Source organism: Phyllostomus discolor, chromosome 7 (genome assembly GCF_004126475.2).
Source record: "Phyllostomus discolor isolate MPI-MPIP mPhyDis1 chromosome 7, mPhyDis1.pri.v3, whole genome shotgun sequence".
NCBI lineage: Eukaryota > Metazoa > Chordata > Mammalia > Chiroptera > Phyllostomidae > Phyllostomus > Phyllostomus discolor.
Window position 1 is genome coordinate 103788560 of NC_040909.2, and position 22601 is coordinate 103811160.

General features: G+C 40.3%; 1 protein-coding gene across 1 annotated transcript in view; it reads right to left on the minus strand.

Moving 5' to 3' along the window:
- The window catches only part of TRAM1 (translocation associated membrane protein 1), a 28189-nt gene extending 13452 nt beyond the window's left edge, over nt 1-14737 (minus strand). Inside the window, exons 1-6 of the mRNA XM_028533594.2 lie at nt 14424-14737; nt 6485-6548; nt 4541-4662; nt 4309-4425; nt 2970-3028; nt 1179-1263 (exon numbers count right to left, since the gene is read on the minus strand). Coding sequence (XP_028389395.1) covers nt 1179-1263; nt 2970-3028; nt 4309-4425; nt 4541-4662; nt 6485-6548; nt 14424-14546 — 570 coding nt within the window. The 5' untranslated portion in view covers nt 14547-14737. The remainder of the gene's footprint in view (nt 1-1178; nt 1264-2969; nt 3029-4308; nt 4426-4540; nt 4663-6484; nt 6549-14423) is intronic.
- Nucleotides 14738-22601: the final 7864 nt, after the last annotated feature.

Genomic DNA, 22601 nt, shown 5'->3' on the forward strand with positions numbered 1-22601 from the left:
GGTGCTGTTTTTCCATCATAGCAAACATCAATGACGAAAAGACACATATGATACAAACATGAAACATAAGTCAAGAAACTACACTCATGAATTAACTAATTGCAGCACATATAAAAGTGATTGTGGCATTTGAGAAGGCAGAGAGAGACTGGTCATGGGAAGGGTGGTTAACACTCCTACTTGGGAAAACTTCTTAAAATAAAGTAATTAAAAATGTTTTAATTGTGGAAAAATGTAATTATATAACACAGCAAACAGGGAGTTAAATGAATCTCCATGTACCCACAACCCAGCTTCAATAGCCATTAACTCATGAGCAAACTTGCTTTATCCACATCCTCACTTATGTATAATTTCATACCAGGGAATTTTAAAATAATCTCTCCCCCTTGAAGTAAATAAAGGTGCTTCATTAATTTATCATAGGGAAAAGGCGTTCCAGGGGAAAAAACTGATGTGTTAGAATTATAAAATTAGAGGATATTAATGTGAATAAAGCACAAGAGAGAGCAGAAGAAAAAGGGACCCGAGGAGGTGGCACAGATGAGAGACCCTAGGGCACAGGTCAGCAGCTCTAGTTTAGTTTAAAGCAACAGGAGCTAATACAGACTTTACAGGAGAAAGAGTTAAATCAAGTTGCTTTGTGAAATCACGGAAGTCTGACTTCAGAAGTACTGAGGGTGAAGCTAGAAAAAGGAACACTGCAGTGCTCCAGGAGTTTATTTGTCCAAATAAAACAAACACCTTTCCCACATGCTAAAAAGGGAATTCTCCACCCATTTCAGGAAAAGCTTCACTGGTGAATATTTAACTATGGTTTACTTTTTCAATACTGAATTTTTCTTTGGGAATTATACACAGAACCATTAGTTGTAGTAAATCTGATTAATACTTATACCCAGAATATGAAAGTAACATTACATTTCAAAATTGAATTTATTTTAAATTACTACTAATATAACTTTAAAATGAACAATTGGCATGTCAAATGTAAAAGACCCCCCAAGTTAAAACAGTGACTAAAGGTTTTTTCCACCCAATAAATACCGAAGGATACCTAGTCTTGGTGGAAAGAGGGGGGCTGGGAGAAGAGGGGAAGGGCTGAGGTTAGTAGGAGGTTAGAGACAGAAAAGGAAAAAATGACAAGATAAATTTAAAATCACAAAATCCCAGCTTACTTTTTTAGTTTTCTGGAAGTAGAGCTCAGGAAAAGCATGAAACCAGTAAGCCAACTGTAATATGTAGAAAAACTTCACCTGAAATCTGTATAACACAAGAAAGTAAAAAATACATTTCAAAACCTCATTATTTTTAAAAAATAAAGTTAAAAACAAACACTGAAAATGAGGATATACTAAGCAGTTAGTTACCTTTGTGTCATCATTTCAGGTGCCCTTATAATAAATACTGTTTACCTTTCAACAACTCTCCCTCAGCCACTTCCCCTGTCTCCCTGGGAGAGTTCCACCATTAGTCAATTAATCTGGATTAAACAGCAGAAGCAAAGACATCATCTGAAGAAACCTGTTAATGTGCAAGCTAGCTGGGAAGAACCAGAGTCCCTCGTCTATTAGTTAATTAATACTGACTTGCATGTCATGTTAGCTTCTGAACACGTAAGGGACAGGACTGAGGGAATCAAACTGCAAATGCATAAGGTTTCATCAAAATGGAAGTGGAAAGGCACAAGGTGACATAAAAGCAAAGGCGCACAGATTAAAAGTCACCTGAAACTAGGATAATCCCAATTTCAAATATCCCCACTTCTTCCTCAGTGAAATATGATAACTCTACCTGGTTGGAACACTGAGAGTTCAAATAAATACACTGAGAGTTCAAATAAATGGAGGCAAACCAGGATTAAAGAGGAACAAGGCAGAGAAGGATTCCCCGACAGACATATCCTAATCACTCTGGAATCACTAGTCCCCCCTGAACACTGTACCCATCCAGTCCTTCTGCCTTCTCTTTACTCTCCCTTCTCCTCCTCCTCCAGAAGTCTAAAACAGAAAACATGAAGCCAATCTAAAACACTTTCCCCAGGAGCAAGGGAGAAATAGTCCCATATAAATATGATGTTTATAACCCATTTTGTAAAAGTTCACTTAATTAATGTAACTTTGAAGAGTCAGAATAAGTCAGCAGAGTGAATATTACTGCTGGACTCGAAGATATGAAGATACACGTGGTCATGCTATTCCCTTTCTGTCTTTTCTCTGATGCTCGCATCACCGTGCGTTTACTGAATAATGTGTGGTGATAAGCACCTCCAGCCTGGCACGATAAAGGACATAAAATAAAAAGAGAGAGTTTCTAGTGCAGTCAAGGCGCAGTGTCGGTGGGCATGGGCACAAGATTTAGACATAAATGACACAATTATGGACCAGCCAAAAGGATGTATGGATACCACAAAAAATAGATACCACAATGACAAACTCAGGCAAGCACAAGATAATACAGGCTAAGTACAGAAAAAATGTGGAATAGCTGTAGTAGAGCTGGCCTTGGAGAATGAGTACTTTAGTTGAATGCCTTTATAATCACTAAGCTTCTTACATCAGTGTACAAATCCGTGGGGGCTAGAAGATGAAAAAGAAATAGTCCCTACCCTCAAGCTTAGAGCGTAAGAGAATGGAAAATGGAAGGAGTGAAGAGACGAAGGCAAAGAAAAAGAGGAAACCTATGGAGAAAATGGAGCGGTGAAGACGAGAAAGGAGGGAAAAGAAAGCACACAGAGTACTAAACTAGAGATTATTGTTATGATCAGTCTTCTCAAGCTAACAAACATGTTGAAAAGATTGTATTTCTGAAAAAAGCACACAGGAATTTTTTTTAATGGCAGCAGGTCTGCCAAAGACGTACAACGGTATGAATCTGCCTAAGGTGATGAAAGAGTAAGAATAAACTCTGCTTGAAAATGACATGACCATGGTCCTTAACTAAAAAAAAGCCTGCTAGAAATGACTTACGTCATCAGGTTAGGGGGATAAGCCCTCCACAAGATAGTTGGGTCCGAGATGTAGTTTTCCTAAGAAAGAAGATATAAAAATCAGTCTGTTAGTATAATGTAAACTTCTTGGAAAATAAGCCAGTATTTTCACTTCTTGTACATCAAATTCCAAAGAGTCCCCTAAGTCAAACTTTTTAGTTATTGTCAACTCAGCTGAATGGTTTACTTTAGTGAAGTGAAAATCAATGAGAGGTACAAAGTCAAATAAGACACAATTCCTGGCCTTCTAACTTCTTTCAATCCAGTGGGGTAAAAAGTACAGGTATGCAAGCAAGCATGAAACAACCCAAAACAGACATGCTACATAACAGAGCTACACAAGCTGCGGAGACAGATTTTATCTCGGGTCATCAGAGAGGATTTCAGGAAAGAGGGAGCACCAGCCAGGAGACAGAAGATCCAGGTGCTGCCAAGTTTTATAGGATTATGTCCACATACTCACCAAATCTTTTTCTTAGATAACCAGATCTAGTCAGTGAGAATTATTGTGTAAGAAAAAAAATCTCAATTCATCTATCTGTAATAAGAGTATTTTCCCAATGAAATGTAACACTTTCACTTTTAAAAAACAATTTATAAGATAGATTTTAAGCTGAAATACACACATATCTCTAAGTATCATTAAAGCAGCAGAGTAAAGTGGAATGAGCACTGGATTGAAAGGCTGCATTTTAACCTGTCTCCTACATTAAGTGTTGTACCCTGGAAAGTTTACTTTGCCTATTTTTTCATCTCTAACATGGTGATTAAAAAAATTATGTGTCCCGACAAACTTAAAAATACAGGACCTATGGAGTGCTAATACTAATACTAAGGTTGATACAGCCTTCCCCCATCATTAGTTAGAATGATATACTTAAAATTAGAAAGCCTTACCTGCAAAGTTAATCAACATTTTAAGTTGCTTGAAAAATATCTGAACTCTTTTTAAAAGGGGAAATGACTACAAATGTTACAATTCAAGTAACCTGGCAGAAGTATCACTGATATCTCATCCTTACAGAGATATCTGCAAATCACTATAAGATATAAAAATATTCAATTAACTAAAAATAAGTAAGGTTTTCTGAAACATGAAACATAGTTTAGAATTTCTGCTGTATAAAAACTAACTTAAAATAGACTTATCAATGAAACTTGCTTTATACTAGCTCATTAGTGGAATTCCTAATTTTAGATCACAAAAGAAAAGGGATTTCTAAGGCTCAGGGTTGGCTTACACTAAAAATAGGACATCCCTTTCTGTTCTAGGTATATAATGTAAATATTTTAAGAGACAAAAGTTTAAGCATACTTACAGATACTAGAATGAATGTGCCCCAAATACAAGAAAATAGGTAGAATGCACTAAGCTGACCAGATTCATTAAACTTGCTGTGTTTTGTTTTGGAGAAGTGCATTCGCCTGTTAATTTTCTAAAAATAAAAACAATCAATGATTAAGATTATAAAAATATATTTAATATATGACAATCATAGTATGGAGAGCTAGTATTTTACAAAGTATAGATTTCTAAGATTGTATACTTACATCCAACACATACTCTTGAATTATGGCATGAATAATTATCGCCACTAGCATGTAGAAGAAAATTGTAGCCAAATCTTTGATACCATAGTAATAAAAAGACGCTGATTCAGTAGCTTGTTCTTCTGAAGGCCAAAAAGGACATACACAAAAATATACATGAGATTATAAAAACAGCACTAAGTACAACATAGTTATGGAAACAAACAAAAGATGACTAATCTAATAAGTACTACAGAAACATTACGGTAATTCACTTTCAGACATCTTGAGTCATGGCAACAATGAAAATTGAGGAGACTATGCAAAAATCAAAAGCTTCTGAAATTACTTACAAAGATTTGACACATGTTAGTCACAGCCATTAAAAACCAAAAAACATGGGAGGGGTGGCCACACTCAGCAACTTGGGAAGACTGTAAAACTGACATCCCAGGCATAGTGATTAGCCCATTTGCCTGAATTTTTAAAAAACTCTGAAACTTTCTACTTTCTATCTCTACTTTCCAACTACACACTACATTATGATTCTGAAGGAAAAAGTGATTTAACTTGTATTTGATTGCTTTGATCTACTGGATTGTTCAAAAAGTTCATTTAATTTTTTTCCATATAATGGCTCTAGTAGTGCTTAGCTATCTTTAACTTCATTTGAAACAATTTTGTTAGATTGTATTGTGATAGCTGTCATATCAGCCTGCATTTAAAAACTTATCAGAACTGGTGAATTTTTGTGCAGTCATTTTAATACTGAAGATGGATGATAGGCAATGTTTTTGGCATATTATGCTTTATTAAGAAAGGTAAAAATGCAACTGAAATGCAAAAAAAAATTGTGCAGTGAATGGAAAAGGTGCTGTGATTGATCGAATGTGTCAGAAGTGGTTCACGAAGTTTCTTGGTACTACTGACATTTTGGCCAAATAATCCTTTGCTGTGGTGTTCAGCAGCACCCCTGACCTCTACCCATTAGAAGTCAACAGTGGGAGATCACCAACATACTCAAAATATCCAAATCAAAAAGTTATTGGTGAAAATGAAAAATGTGTCTTTCATTTTACAGAAAAAACTAAACGGACTTTTGACCAACCCAATATATACAACCGAGATAGAGGCAACTGCAACTATACCTGGGAATTGGTAAAAGTGCCTCATTCTTTGATGTATTCAAATTTCAAAACAACTCTGTGGCTTTCAGTTATCTGATATTTAACTCAATCAAATATTTATAATACTATATAGTGGGACAAAAATCCAACTCAATATTATGTAACTTTACTACCTGAGTGAACTGAATACCCCGTTCCATTCCCATGCCAGTTTATTATATTACCGTATTGAACTACAATCAACTTCTAGTAACAACTTGTTTTTCACATAGCATAATTTAGAATACCTTTTGAAATACAACCTACAAGTGCAGTTTTGGTGCAAACAACATCTAGAACTTACTGACATCCTGTTTAATTAAAATGTTATAGGTAGAGCACAACAAAAAACTGAAAATAAAAAATAGGCTTAAAAGGAGTGTTATTATAGATCCAAAACATAACTCATTAGTTGGAAAAACTGAAGCTGAACATTGTGCCTTTAGAAACCTTGATGAACACTGATATTTAACAATGTAAAATATCCATGCTTAGAATTTTCTTATGAAAAGATCAGAGGGAAGAGAAGGCAAAAAAAGTTCTTTGATGAAATTTTAAGCCTATTTACAAAAATATAAAACAAACATTAAACATATATAAAACTGATTTCCATATAATATATAGGGTGAAGCCAACCAAAAATATTAGACCTTACTATACAAAAGCACCAAAATAATGTTCAGTCTACTCATGAATGAGATTTGTGAAAGTTAATGAAGAACCTAGTGTTTCCACAGACATTTCCATTTGCCCAAGTGAACTCCACGGAAGCAGAAAATTCTAAAACGAAACTACCTACCTGTTGCAGGGAGGGTAACATTGTACTGGAGAGTAACGAAAATGATAGCAGCTTTTGCTGTTACCTAGAAAGAAAAAAAAAATCAATTCGGACCTCCCAGATAGTAGATCGGGGGAAACATTACAACTTCTGTCCCCAAATCTGAGAACCAGGGGTACCCTGACATGCACAAGTGGAATTCCCGATCACTGAGGAACTAAGGGTGGGAATTCACAGAATTCCCCTGAGCTTCTTCAATTTAGATGAGATTGTATAATTCATTCCTAACTTTAAGATTTCAAAAGAAACATTCTCTGCAGTTCCATTAAACAGTGATTTGACAGGTAGTTTCTCTAATCTAGACTTGTACAATGAACACAAAGTTCCTATCAAGAAAAAAAAATAATGTAAATTAATAAAAGAAATGAAAGCACAGTTGCCATGACAAAAATGGATCAAAGGCAAGGTCTAAAAAAAAAGTCAACTCTATATCCTTTCAGGCTTTTAAAAATGAATGTATGAATATTTTATAAAACTCGGATTAACTTTTGTATACAATTTTATATCTATTTTTTTTTCCACCTAACACTGTATCATAGTTTTCAATGTAATTAAATATTGCTTTAAAACATGATAGTATGCAGTGCTGGTTGCATTGTATTTAATAAAGTTAATATATTAAAAAAACAAAACAAAGGTAGGCTCTGTGGTGTGTGCGTGTGTGTTACTCTCCCACACACCTGGCATAGCTAAGTGGTCAATAAATATTTAACTGAGCTGACTACTGGTAAAACTAAAGTGGTCAGAACAGAAAAATGGAATGCTTACTTAATATTATAGGTACCAGCACTGTGCTAGACAAGAAAATATAATAAAGATGAATGATATAAACCCTGATGACTAGGAGCTTACTTGGGCCAGGAAGGCAAAATATTATAATACTGTAGAATCAGTGCCAATGGGTATTCAAGATAAACACACATTTTTGGTTTTGGGTTTTTTCCTGGGTGGGGAATTAGGCATGTTCTGGAAAGGCTTCTCAGAGGATGTGGTGAGGGTAAGGGAGCTGTCTCGTTGGAAAAGAAAAGTTGACCAGGGGGATGAAGAGGACAGCATAGGTGGCAAAGACAGAAAGTGCAAAAGCCAAGGAGCAATAAACCAAGGCCTGGCATGGGCACACAGCAGAAGTGGTAGAAGCCTAGAAAAAGCTATCAAGTGCTAGAAAGGGCCTTGTTTGTGAGCTAAGTAGTCTGGATTTTATTTTAGCACGACTGGAAAATTCTGAGGAGAGGGAAGTTCACATGTGCTCTTTGGGAGGGTGGCTGACTGTGGCTTAGTAGGTGGTCTCTCAGGTCCCCTCAGATCTATACTCTACACTGCAACCAGAATCCTCTTGATTGTGTTAACACCTCTCCCCTGCTCTCCCTCCACCTGAACACCCTTCACCGACTTCCAGTTCTTTCTAGGATAAACAAAATCTCCAATGTGGCCCATACGACAAGCAATACATGATCTGACCCCTGCCCTGGGCCTCCCGCCTCATCTCTGACCATTTCCTCCTGCTCCCTTGCTCCTTGCATTCCTCCTACCACGTGGACTGCTGTGCACATGCAGCGCTACCTGAAATACTGTTGGGGAACCTTCCCCTTCAGGCCCCAGTTCAACCATGCCTTTTCAAGGAAGCGTGCCCTGTCTCTTAGAGCAGGTCATGTGCTTTGTTAGATTATCTAAGAGTACTGCCTGTCTTTCAAAACACACACTCTTGGTGTGATTATTCTAGCAATTTCGGTCCCACTCATTAGAAAGTAAGCCCCCTAAGAGCAAGGACCATACCTGTTTCTGCTCAACACCATATGCTTAGACAGCAGCATGTGGACTGGCACATATTTAAGTGAGGGATCAACATTACTGAATAAATATTAGATAAAATATAAACAGTTAAGTATGCAAGTATAAAATTTTTACAAGAAAGCACTTGAAAGATAATAAAGCCTGAACTAAGGCAGTAGTAGTGGGACAGGGGTGGGACTTTTGAGGCAGAATAAGGCTTGTAAACAAGAGTCAAGGATTATGTATTGATGCTTATATAAAGTGAAGAGTAATGTTATTAATAAAAGTGTGGAATACAGAAGGAATAGCAGGTTGAGGGAAAAGAGAAGAAACCAAGTTCTAGATAAACTTAAGATTTCTGTAGGCAGCTAAAGCCTAAGTCTGGAACTCGGCAGGGAGACCCTAGCTTAAAGATTTGGGCATCTCTATTTACAGGTAGTATTTACTTGAAGCTGTGGAAGTACATAAATCATCTACGGGCAGGGTACAGTATTCACAGACAAGTAGGATGTAAAATTGTGGAGCAGGCAGAGAAAAAGCTGGTGGCAGAGTAGAAGTGACCAGAAAGACAGAAAGAGAATGAAGAGAGCTTGATGCCCCCAAAGCCAAGGGGGAAACATTTCAAAAAGGTGTGGTTAATAAAGACTCGTGGCAGGAGAAGACTGCAATGGACTGGACAATTTAAGATGTCATCAGTGGTCACGGCTTGAGTAATTCCAACAAAGTAGCGAGGGTGAAAGCCACATCATAGCAAACTGAAGAACAGAAGAGGAACAGAGTGGTACCTAGTGACAGATGCCAGGTCAAGATTTATAACGTTGTGTGGGGGCAACATGAGTGTATGCCTTTCTTGGGCAACTTTTAACAACTCATGAATGGGGAGATACAGTAGAGGTAGATGGCAGGTTGGAAAGATGGATGGGTATTTGCAGGGTGGATGGGGAGAAAGACCAAGTGGGAAAGGAAGCTGACTGATGGCCTGGAGAGAGTATGGATAGGTCGGCAGGAAAAGCAAAGCAATGAGGAGGCTAATATACTAGAGAAAAGGAAAGGGGGCCAAAGGGACCACAGAAGCTTTGAATGGCTGGAGGGCAGGCATATGAGCAGCAGAATGAGAGGTGAAGAGCAGGTAAGTTATGGCTGGGCCTCTACTATACTAGATTTCAGGATCTGGAAACAAGTCGGGTCTGTGTGATAAAGCCCAGGGTGTGACACTAAACTGAGCTGCTTATACTGTGGTAGATATGATATATTAAGGTCACGTGAAAGGCCAGTAATACTTCTTATTACAATTTGAATTATGGATGCATTGGAGTAGAATGATAATGTGAATTTCCAGGGTAACACTGCTTTCATGCAATTATTTTTAATAAAGATGACTGAATAAATTTCATTTTTAATATTTATTTAGACTTCATATATATAAATATCAACACATAAACACACACACACATACACATCCTTGTTTCCAGTTTAGTATATGAGGTCCCCACTACATAGTTAAGGCAACTTTTTAAGAATCCCTTACAGCCCTGACTGGTGAGGCTCAGCTGGTTGGACATCATCCTGCAAAGCAAAAAGTCACTGGTTCAGTTTCTGGTCAGGGCACATGCCTGGGTTGTAGGCTCTGTCCCTGGTCAGGGTGCATTTGGATTTATGTTTCTCTCACAGCGATAGCTCTCTCTCTTTCTTCCTCCCTTCCCCCCTTCTCTAAAAATAAATAAGTAAAATCCAAAAAAAAAAAAAAAAAGAGTCCCTTACAAATGACAAGTTCAATTTTTCAAAGAAAAATTTAGTATCAAATTCCAAAAGAAAAAAAAAATCCAGATTATACTTTTATGCTAGGCTCCCAAATAAAATTTAAAGTCTGGCCTCCTGCTAGTTTAGCATGTGACATTAAGCAGAATGAAAAGAGGAAAAAGAATACAAATTACATACCCCTAAGACGTTTATAGAAAAATTAAACCAGTTATCACATTCCTAGCCATTTCTAGGCCCCCTAAGCCACACACCACAACCAGCAATGGCTTAGTTAAACTAATTTTACAATTAATAGTAAGACAAACTAGTTTGGAATAAAACATACTATAGCTATATGTAATACACTATAAAGCAGAAATTACTGTGTTTATGACAGTTCTGGATATTTATAGCACTTTTCTCCATTTATAAGAAAAAATGACTTATTCAGCTACATCTTGAATAGGTTACCATGAACTCTAATGAACTGTTTAATTCTATGTTGTATGCAACATCAGGTATATCTTACTTTTTAATTAAGTAGTCACCAATGAGGCCAGTTTTTTGTTTGTTATACAGAGATGTTAATTATTTTGTACTTGTTAAAGGCTAGCATGTGATTACTACATTGACAGAGTGCCTAAAAGATAAAAGCACAATTTGTGAATATAAAATTCCACTTCCCCACTGGTTTATATAAAATTAAGTTGTTTTTCTTTTTTTTTAAAGAAAGAAAATGTTGGTATTAAGACAAGTCATGTTTAAAAATAAACAAACCTCCAGAACTATTATGAGGTGGTTGTAACTGTAAATGTTTCCCAAACCTGCAAGGCCTGAGATTCCTGAATACCTGGAAAGTTAACTCCCCCTTCCAAAAGAAAATAGTCATTCCTATTAACCTGTAACTCCTCTTCTCTAGCCTCAGTTTCAGAAAACTTCCCAAGTATCCTTATATTTTTCAACTTCCCTAACTCAAATATTAAATCATTCATTATAAACCATGATTTGCACTATATGGACGATACTATACTAAAGACATTTCAAAATTCATAAGCAATTTTTGATAACATTAAGTTTCCTGGAAATTAAACTCATCCATTTCCTCCAAACAGACTACTACTTTGTCATTCTTTTCAGTATATGCAGGGGGGGCAAAAGTAGGTTTATACCTGTGAATACACAAAACAGTTTATTCTTGTATTATTATTAATTATATTATTTTCCATACAAACAAATGCAAAGCTACCTTTGCCAACCCAGTATAATCTCTTCAGATGCTAATAGCTGGACCCTTGTCTCACATAATACTGCTGTCTTGTATTTCCCTTCTTTGATAAATACCTAAGGAATAAGAAGAGGTACTGCTTATGGCATGTCTTCTGTATGCCATTCGACTAGGAAGACATTATATATATTAGCTAATTTTGTTCTTAGAGTAAGCCAATGAGCCCATTTTACAGAAAAGGAAACAAGTTCTGAGAAGTTAAATGACATGCCTTAAGTCACTGCTTTGCCAGTTTCACCATAAAACCTGACATTTCCTCAATATATTCACACAAAAGGCTTAACAGCTCTACTGTAAAAACATCATCTTCTCCATCATTCTAGTACAATTCCTGTTACTCTGTAATTGTGTTAACTTTTAAGATTTAACAGCAACTATTTTAAAAGTCAAATAGCAAAACTATTCTAGTTCATTTTTTCCCATATGTAGTAACACGCTTTCAAGTCCTAAAACGTTAACATATGCTAAGAAAAAATGTACAACTTGCCCAAACTTCCCTCTCCTGTAAACTACTTTAACATTCTCTTTTGAATAGGCTCTAAAAACTTTTTAGATCAGTTTGTCTATTTAGCTTTACAAATTTTACAGATTTACATAAGGGTGAAAATCCATTTACTGCTAAAAAATATCATCAACATGTGAGAGGTGATGGCACAGGTGGTGAACTTCCCTAGAACTATGATAAGACAATGTGAAATACTTTATATAACAGCAAAGTTATGACATTTAAAAAAAATCCTCACCCAAGGATATGTTTATTGATTTTCAGGCAGAGAGGAAGGGACAGAGGGAAAATAGGAAGGGGAGAGGGGGAGAGAGGGGGGAAGAGGGAAGGAAATATTGATCAGTCGCCTCCTGTCCATGTCCTGACTGGGATGGAACCAGCAACTGTTTGGTGTACAGGATGATGATCCAACCAAATGAGCCACTCAGCCAGGGCCAAAGTTATACCATTTATTTTATTTTATTTTTTAAACTTTTATTTATAAATTTTTAAAAATCCACACCTGAGGATATTTTTATAGATTTTGAGAGAGAGAGAGACAGACAGACAGACAGACATGAATCAGCTGCCTCCTGTATATGTTCCAACCAGGGATCAAACCTGCAACCTTTTGGTGTCCTAGGTGATGCTCCACCAACTGAGCCACCCAGCCAGGGCTTCCAGCTATACCATTTCTAAGTGCCAGTGTATCTGATTTATATTCCATTACATTCAAAGCACTGTATATCTTACAGTTAGTAATACTTATAAGTTATACTATAAACTATATATATGTAGTTTATATTTTTAAACCCTCACTCAAGGATATGCTTATTGTATTTTAGAGGGCGGGGGATCGGAGAGACAGACATCACCAGTGGAAGAGAAACATGGAGCAGTTGCCTGCTGTATGCCACCAGACTAGGGAATGAACCCTCAGCCCTTCTGGTGTTCCAGTCAACTTAGCCATCCAGCCAGGGCCTATATTATATTTTTTAAAGTCAGGAATTCTTACCATATGGAGATGGGTTATGGCAAATGTATACAAAAGTATTGCTTCTAATAACAAAGCAGCCAGTACAAATAGAAAATTCAGAAAGAACAAATGTTGAGCATTGCATTTTTAATATCATACATTGATATAGTACTCATATGGTGCCTTCTCACCATACTCTCTGAGCCTTGCATCACTCACTGTGGGAATAGCACAGGTGATGTTATTTCCTTATACAGAGCAAAACTGAGGCTTAGCCTTGCGTCAAGCAATAGGTAAGCAGCAAGGCCCAGCCTAAAGTGAAGCAAGCAACATACATTAGTTCTCTTCTACCGCATCCACTCCCTCCTTCACAATGGGCTAAGTGGACCTAAACAACATTATCAGGAATTTTTTAAAATCTATATTTAGTGTTAGAATAGCCCATTTTAAGAAAAGCAAAAATAGTTACACAATAACGTTTAAAAACCTACATGAACTACATTTAAAAATTTCACTCCTTGGGTACCGGCAATCTCATTCCACTAGTTTTTTTTTTTTTTTCAAGAATTCGTAATGTCACTCATTCAACAGGTTATTTTTTTAAGCAGTTCCTACACCCAGGCACTGGAAATAGACTAGTAAAAACCAAAAACGTCTGCCCTTACATTTCAGGAGGGGGGTAGGCAGACAGTAAATGAGTAAAATAATTAGCACATTGGGTAGGGTGTGGGGGCTATTGAGAAAAATGAAAAAGGGAAAGAAGATAAGGAATAGGCCTGTGTATTGAGGAGAGAGAAGGAAAACCATAGGATGCTACGCGAAGTTCATACCCACATTCAACAGCTGTTAAGTCATCAAAATACTAGATACGTGGCAAGAGAATTTACGCCTGACATTTCCAGCCTTTCCTACTTCAAGAAACAAAAAGAAAATCAATCACTGGACTCCTTGGTACTGCTGTTCAGAACCCCGATTTATGTATCAGATCTTGTTTCTTTACGGAAAAAGCAAGCGCCAGGGCAAAAAGTTCGGATAACTGGCTGGTGATACTACCAGTTTGGAGACAAGAATTTAAACAATCGGTGTGCCTCCGCGTACCCAACCCACGCGATCCCTTGCTGCCCCACGGGCACCGCCCTTCCAGTGGGCAGCACACGCCGGGCTCCGTTTGTTTCTCGTTCACCCCTAACTGGGTGCTACCGGGACCCCCAACCCGCACCCCAGGCCCGCGCGTTCTGCGGCCCCCCAGGCCTGGCCTCCACTTGGTCGCAGACCTCGCCAGGGAGACGCGCCCAGGGACCAGGCCGGCCATCACCCCCCTCAAACCCGCCCACCCGCCCGCAGCCAGCCAGGCAGAGCAGGAGCCGCCCCCGCGTCTCCGGCCCCTCGCCGGCTGCCACGTAACCCTTCGCGGGAAACCAGGAACTGCGCGGCCGGCCGGAGGGGGCGGCGGCGGGAGGGGAGAGCTGCGCGTCCGAAGAGGGGGCGACGCGGTTGCCCCGGGCCAGGCCCGCTGGGCTCCACGTCCCCAGACCCGAACCTTAGGGGCACCGGCACCTCCCCCTGGCCCAAGCCAGCGCGGTCCCCGGCCGACGGTGGCCAGCGAAGGGGCGGCCCCGGCGGCTGGGGCGCGGAGTGGGCTCACCTCGAACATGAGCCCCAGCAGGAAGACCATCGCCACACAGGAGACGATGTCCGCGTGATTCTGCACGATGAATTCATGGCTCAGGATCGGGGGGCTCTTGGTGCTCTTCCTGCGAATCGCCATGGTGAAGCCGCCGCCCGCGCCTGCAGGTGCTCAGCCCCAGCTGGTCTCTCCTCGGCAGCTCACCGACCAGCCGCCGCCGCCTCCCGCAGGCTGCTCCTCACAGCCCAGCCACTGCCGCTCGCTGGGGCTTCACTTCCCATCCCACAGCCAGTACGCAGTCGCCGGGGCCGCCCGGAAAAAAAAAAAAAAAAAAAAAGTGAGCCCTCAGCGGGCACGAGCATGCGCAGCAGGGAGACGGCGCTTGCTAGGGCCGTGGCCGCCCCTACGAGCCCACAGCGCCGCCTGGGGACCGGAGGCCGTCAGCCTGGCTTGGAGAGGGTAAGGAGCCTGAGTGGTGCGCGCCCTGCGCCGCGCTAGCCAAAGGGTTGAGGCACGAGCTTCCTGCGCGAATTTAACAAGCTGAGTCCGGGCCGTTGGTGGCCGCGTGCTGCAGCGTCCAGGGTCGCAAGCATGCTTACCTGCCCTGCCGGCCATCCTGGGTTTAGGTGTCGGTGCCTGCTTCTGTATTGATTGTCATTTTTTAATAGTTTATTTTTTATTCCGTTACTATTTATCCCCCTTACACCATCTTCCACTTCCACCCGCCCTCTCCGATCCCCATTGTCACTTTCTTGAAAGCCACAGGCACTTATGAAGATAAAGGGTTAACAGGGGAAAGAAGGGGGAGGGTTATCAAGAAACATTTATAAAGGACTCATGGACAAAGCCAAAGGGAGGTAGGATTGAGGGTGGGAGGTGGGGGGAAAATGGAGACAACTGTACTTGAACAATGATAAAAAAATAATAAAAAAGGTAATATGAACATACGACTAGAACCTAGCTACACAAGGGTACCGTGACTTCTTCTGTGTTTGCATCTGCCTTATAAATTAATTTGAGTATTAACAAATGTATTTTAAACATTCCTGGGGACTTTTTCCTATTCTTGTTAGGCTTGAACTAGTTTTTTTAAAATTATTATTATTATTAAAGAACAATTCATATTCTGTCTCACTTACCCAACCCCATCATCCACTAGGCCTCCTACTGAAGATGGCCAGATCAGTTTGGGTTTATTTGCTTCATAATTATTATTAACAACACTTCTTAGTAATTTAGAGAGTTGATAAAAAAGGTTTGTGGCCTTGCCTTGAAATGTTGTATAGCTCAGTGGGTTGAGTGCCGGCCTGCCATCCAAAAGGTTGCATGTTCCATTCCCTGTCATGGCACATGCCTGGGTTGTAGACCATGTACCCAGTTGGGGGCATGTGAGAGGCAACTGGTCGATGTACTCGGACATCGATGTTTCTCTTCCTTTCCTTCTCCTTCCCTTCCCCTCTCTCTAACAATCAATCAATAAATAAAATCTTAAAAAAAAAAAGCCTTGTGAATTAGACACTCCCTCCTCCATCTTTCTGCTCAAGCCATTTGTATTCTTTCTCCTGATGAATTGTATCTCCATTTACCCACTTGCCAAATCTAGAAACCAAAGTCATCCTGGACTGATCCCTTTCATCATCTTTCCACATCCAATTTTTTATGAAACCCAGGCCATTGTTTCCGCTACCCTCTCCCCAACCCCTACCCTGCCCCAATGCCACAAGAGGGACTTACCTCTTGCCTACTATATTACAGCTCTGGTGAATCACTCAGTGGTGTAAGAATGTGGGTTTTTGAATCAGAATTCTGCTACTTATTACCTGTATGATCGTGGACAAGTTACTTAAACTTTATGAGACTCGATGTCCTCATTTTTTTATGTATTATTTCCTTTAAAAATTGAGTATCTATGTACTGGGGATACAGAACTGAATGAGGAATACAAATTAACTTATTCTTATGGGCTGTCATTCTAGAGGTGAGGAAAGAGAGTCTTTAAACAAGATTTACAAAGTAAACCATTAAACTGAGATGAGGGTCCCAGAGAAAAATAAAGCAAGGGGAAATAGGGACAGTATTGGCAAGGTGCATTTGCCTGAAATCTTGAAGGAGATAATATCATCTATAAAAATATCATTGTAGTGCCTACTTTAAAAATTAAATGAGATGATTCAAAGAAACTGCTTAGTAGAGTGTTAGGGCTCTGTAAATATTAGCTATTATTGTTTTCTTCTTTTCTGGTCAAACGATTACTAATCTCACTCACCTCCAAATTGCCTTCCAATTTTTACATTAGAATGATGCTTCAGACAGGCCCAAAACTTTTTGGTGATTTCCCTTTTTCTTCAAGAAAAGCTAGTATGACTAGCTCAAACCCTGCCTGGATAGGTCCCAATCTCCCAATCTCCTAGTACCAGCATTACTGACTTCACACACTGTACGCCTTATAGCATGCTCTCTTCCTAAGCTTTGTGAATGTTTTCTCCTCTTCCCCCAGGGCACTCCTGCTGTTCCTTTAATCCTCATTTGTTTGTGACCACTTTGAAACCTTCACCAACTACTCTGACTATCTCTTATGATTCAATTGTATGTTTTAACAGCTTTATTGAGAAATAACTTATATCACATTGTTCACCTATTTCAGTTGTATAATTTGATAGTTTTTAATATATTACAAAGTTGTGCAGCCATCACCATAATCTAACGTGAGAACATTTTTATTATCCCCAAAGACTTAGTCTTTGTTCTTGAAATTTATATGCCTGGAATGGAAGACATACAGTAAACAAGTAATTACCAATGTGATGGGTGTTTTCAAGACTTGCTTGGTAAAGGGTGCAATGGGAGTGTTCTAGGTCACTTGGAAATTAATTGTCCAATTAAAGTTGAGTTTTTAATCTGAAATGGACTCTTTCATGCCTCAAAATTTAATTACTTTTTACTTTTTTGTGAGGAAATACCCTCACTGGTCTCTCAGTTGCATACACCTACCATACTCTGGTCAGCCATGGGACCTGAGATGACCATTTGTATTTGGCAAGACAGAGGATATGTGGTTGTATAATTAGGCATTGCAGGAAACAGATGACAAGATGGACTTAGAATGGTAAGAGATTTATTGGCAATAACATGTGTGAATTATGGAGGGGAAAGGAGTTCATAGGGAAAGCCTTCAGACTACAGTACAGGTCTGACACCTGTGAAAGGAAGGAAGGACGACTGGGCAGGAAGAGCCTTAGGCTGAGGTGCAGTCTGAGAAAGTTCTGGCCAGCCCAGTGGGGAGCTCCAGCACACTAGGCAGAAAAGGTGGGTCGTTGTACTAGTAATGTGCTCAGTCAGGAACCACATGCTTGCCATCTTCCAGAGAAGGTTGCAGCTTGTCAGGAGGCCCTGTCCCCACAGCTCTCTCTTGGGCTCTGGTAACCACTGCTTACTCTTGCCCCTTGAGGCATGCCATTGTTAATAGCCTCAAATACTACACTGTCCCTTGTGGTTTCCTTACACCCTGCCCATACCTTTGAAGAGTCCTTTTATGGAAATTTCCCCCAAATTATCCAATTTGAATGTGCCACTTGCTCCTGCTAGGATCCTGACTTGTTACTGAGGTCATTAGTGACCTTGAAGATTTTTTCTTTGGAATGGTAGAAATCAATGGCTGATTGGAGTGGGTTCAAGAAAGATTGGGAGGTGGTAAGATGGAGGCTTGAGTATAAGCAACTCATATGGGGTTATTTTCCTATAAAATGAGGCAGAGAGATAGGCAAGTAACTGGAGAGGGTTCTAGGGAAGGTTTTTGTCCTTTTGGATGTAATTTATTATGACATGTTTGCATGCAGAGGGAATGAGCCATTAGGGACAGCAATTTCTTCTCCAGGAGATACTTGCAGAAGCCAAGTCCTTAGGTAGGAAAGATGGCATCTGGTGTACAGTGGAGCAACCATGGTAACAAGGACAGGGTTTTATTACTAGTAGGTCGGACTGGCAGAAGATGCTCAGAGGTGGATCTGGCAGTTGAAGGAGGGCTGGCTGGTAACGGTTATGAAAATCTGGGTCCTTCTAGAGGCAGGACCAGGAACTGACCTGAGTTAATGGTTCTGTGATAGAAGAGAGATCAGTTTCAGAAACTGGTGAATGCAAAATGAAGAAATGGAAACAGAAAGTGTAAATGCTTTCAGTGTAAATGCTTTCAGGGAGCTTTGAAAGGGAGGAGAGAGCAGGTTATGTGAAGAGAGACAAATAAGAGATTAAGGTAGGCTTTATGTTTTCTGTTGAATGATCTGACAATTGAGTGTGTTTAGATAGTAGGGAAGAGAGGGAGAAGTTGGAGACACTGGGAAATGGGGAGAGGTGGGAAAAGTGATGGGCTCTGAGGTTTGGGATCCTCTAGAACGTAGGCAGGAGATTAATAGAAGGGGACACCTCGTTTCACACTGGAAGGAAGGAGGGAGGAGGAAGAATCATTAGGGACAAGGCAATCAAGAAACTGAGAGTGGAGATTCTTCTACACATTGATGAGATGGGGAAGGACTATGAGCCGGATTCCTGCTTTGAGGTAGTGAGGAGGAGTGACAACAGTGAGGCTGGAGGGAAAGATGCCATGGGAACAGGGGTTTCAAGGGTAGCATGACACTGTAATGGTTTGCAGTGGAAGGACACCATCAGCCCCAGGTGAGTGAGCTGAAGGGAATTGGAGGTTTGAAGGGAGGCTAGGATATAGGTAGAGCAAATGGTCATTGAAGTGTTTGGTGCAGTGGTGGAGGATGCGGGGTGGTTTATTTACAATGGAATCGATTATACGAGTTATAACTCTCCTAGATGCGAGTGACTGAAAGTTAACAGATTTGGAAGAAAAGCTCCAGGAACTGGGCGCACTGTGGATTACAGGAACTAGAATCAGGCACTTGACCTCATCAGGACTTAATTTTTCCCCCCTGCTTTTGCTTTTATTAACATTTATTTGATGCTGAATTTACTCCTGGGCCACAAGTTTCTGTTTCTTCTGAGATATCGTTTTCTTCTGTTTAATCTCCTCTTCTGGTTTAGGAAGAATCTGCTCTTTTTCAGTAGGATCATCTCTCTCATTGTGGCAGGGAGAGCTCGTGTGTGGGTTAATCCGCCCATGAGCTCTGTAGATTCTGCACTGAGCTTTGTTCGCCTGACTGTGCTCAATGACCAGAGAACTTACATCTAAACCCTTAAGCTCACCTTTACTCTGAATTTTTAAGCATGTGTAGCAAAAATTCAGCACACTTTTTGGGCCACTGACTCTGTGGCTAGCCCTACTGTTTGGCCAGGGAGTACCTACCAACTCCATCATTGTAATGACAGAATGGTACACATCTGTTCTGTAAAGTGACATCCTTCAGATACTTGGTGGCTTCAAATACTTGATGGTGTGAGCAGTTTCATGAGTGTTCCTAAAGTGAACAGTGAATCAGTTTCAGAAGTCATCTCAGGCTGTGTACAGGAAGAGGAGGACTCTATTTCTTCATCTCTTTCTCTTTTTTTCTTTCCTTATTTCGGTTTGGCTTCATTTTTCCATATTGTAAATGAACCTTATTCACATTGCAGAGAATATGGTCACTTTAAGTCCTATCAGAACAATCACAAGGAAAGACTTAGACCAGGCTGGCTTGGTTGCTTGATCATTTCTGAGTGAACTTTTGTGGCCCACCTTAGTCACATGCTTTTCCTTATGGACAGGGTGAGTCTATTACTAGAAGGTGTGGAGGAAGGGATGTTGGGCAAATAAAAAACATGAACCGACTAGTGGAAAGGTTCTGGTGGTAGATAAATAGAGCGAGCTGGTTGGATCAGGGGAGAAAAAAAATCAATAGTATCATGAACATGAATGAATGAGAATAATAGACGGGTGGAGAGACTTTTATTTGAGGTGATGGCCAAGGACTATGATGTATGGTAGGGTGGATGTCTGAAATAATCTCAACACACACAGATGGAGGGGGTGTCTTAGTTTGAATTTGTTGTGTTTTCAAGAGGATCCTAAAATGGTGGTTGGTCAGTGGTTCCGGGGTTGTTGGCACATGCCAGACAGAGCAGCATATTTGTGGATACTTCAAAAGGCAGCTGGGTCCTTACATCTGCCAGGAAGGCCACCCAGTACATCACTTTCACCTGAAGGGAATGAGTCATTCTCTTTGTGCATCATTCTGTGAAAAATGCTTTCGTAAACTGCCTCTATATTTAGAAGGTCTTATGCCTTAGGGAATTTGTGACTGGTTGAACTGAGCTGATGATATCTTGTAGCCATCAAAAAATGGTGTATGGCTCAGTGCCTAGTAGAACCAAGGTGTTGGGGTGGTGGCCAGGGATTCTTTGGAGCTGTTTTCTTGATTGCATCAGCCCAAGACAAAGCTTACAGCACAAATACAAACAACTGAAATGTAGACAATTCTTTGCAGTCCTCTAAACACTGTTGATATATATTATTAATTTTATCCTCATAATAACCTGGAACATAATGTTATCCTTATCTCAAATAAGGAAACAGAGGCTCTCTAAAATAACTTGTTTAGGAATTTACAACTATTACATTTTAACTCCCAAGGTGAAGTATGTGAATTTTATCTTATAAAATTATGGTACAATTTTACTAAAGAATAAATATCTTATTTTGTGGAGTTTAATGGTATAAGGCAAAGTGAAATAGTCCCAGGGAAATATGTAAATATATTTTGTTAATGACAATGACAAAATAATAGCAACTAGTATTTACTTGGTGCCAAGGATCATACTAAACACTATGAATATTTAATATTCATTATGTTACTGGAAAGGGACCTGGCCCTGAGCAGGTCTGCCCAGGACCGGTTGGTAGTGTGTGGGTTCTTCAATTTGCATAGGAGAGATTTCACAACCAGTCCAGGTGACTAACAGGATACATTTATTAAACCTGGGGACAGTGAAACAAGGAAGGGCTTAGCACAGAAGGAACAACAGGAGAGCCTGGATTGGGCTGCCTGAGCTCATTGGGAAGTTAGAGAAGAGGGGGCCTTGGGCACAGGTTCAGGGATTAGCCTGTGTGTTGTGACAGGTCAGGCCAGATAGGTTCATTGGATTTGGGCAGACGGAATAATATTCATGGAGCCATGGGGATGCTTGACATTCCTTTATTCAAGGGTGGGTGATTCATGCATGCTGCAAGCTGTGTGTCCCTCTGTGTGTCCCCATGTGTCTCTGCATGTCACACTGCAAGTTACCTGGCCCCCTTCTCTCAGAGGGAAGTCCCTAACCCCCTAATATACTAAATACAAAGTTGGCATAGAGCCAACAGATTATACAACAGAGCTGCGTTCTACCCATGCCAGCCCACTCAAGGCTATGGGAACCATTTATTGGACCCAATCTCAAGGCTATGAGAACACTACATATCAGGCCCATTCTCAAGGTTATGGGGAAACTGCTTTCCTTAGTTGCCCAGGCATCTGGTTGAGGAAGCCAGACTGCCTCCGTTTACCCTAGGCTGGAACAAGTTGCCAGCTACCCACCATCTTACAGTCTAGGAGACTGGTGCCTGTGAGGAAAGAAGAAGGGGGGGCGGTGCGTGGTGAAAAAGGGAATGGCTCAGGCTGTGTCCCAGAGGGAGAGCTAGGTTTGAGTTCTTTGCCTTGAGATTTTTATGTCTTTCTTCCAGTGAGAATCTTAGGGGAGATCTCAGGGTAGGGTTCAGTAGAATATTCATCAGTTCTCCAGCTGTGCCTTTCAGGGTCATGGTCTCCACTGATTGGTCAGCAGCAGAGCAGGGGGTCTTCAGTAATTGTAGGGGATTCTGGCATCACCCACCTGGTTTTGCTGCTTCTCTAGGCTCGGAGCTGAAACACAACTGAGGCCTTGATGTATGTTATCTCCTAGATGTTGTCTCCAGGGAGAAAAGGCTAGGGGAAGGGTTACCCTCTGGGTTGGGTCCTTGCTTTCCCAGTTTTGCCCCCTGCCACACACTCAGGGCCTTCTGCCCTGGTGACCATCTGCACCTGGCTGTAAGTTCCTTGGCCATTATGTTCAGCTATCTGTCTCAGTTTCCCTATTCCACTTGCCAAGAAATTTTCTTAGCTTCTTACTATCCTATCTCAATAACAACTCATTGAATTATTTATTGTCATTTCTTTTCTACAGATGAATACTATTACTAAACTGTTACTACCACCACCACAAATGGAAATAGGAGTAGGCCATGTA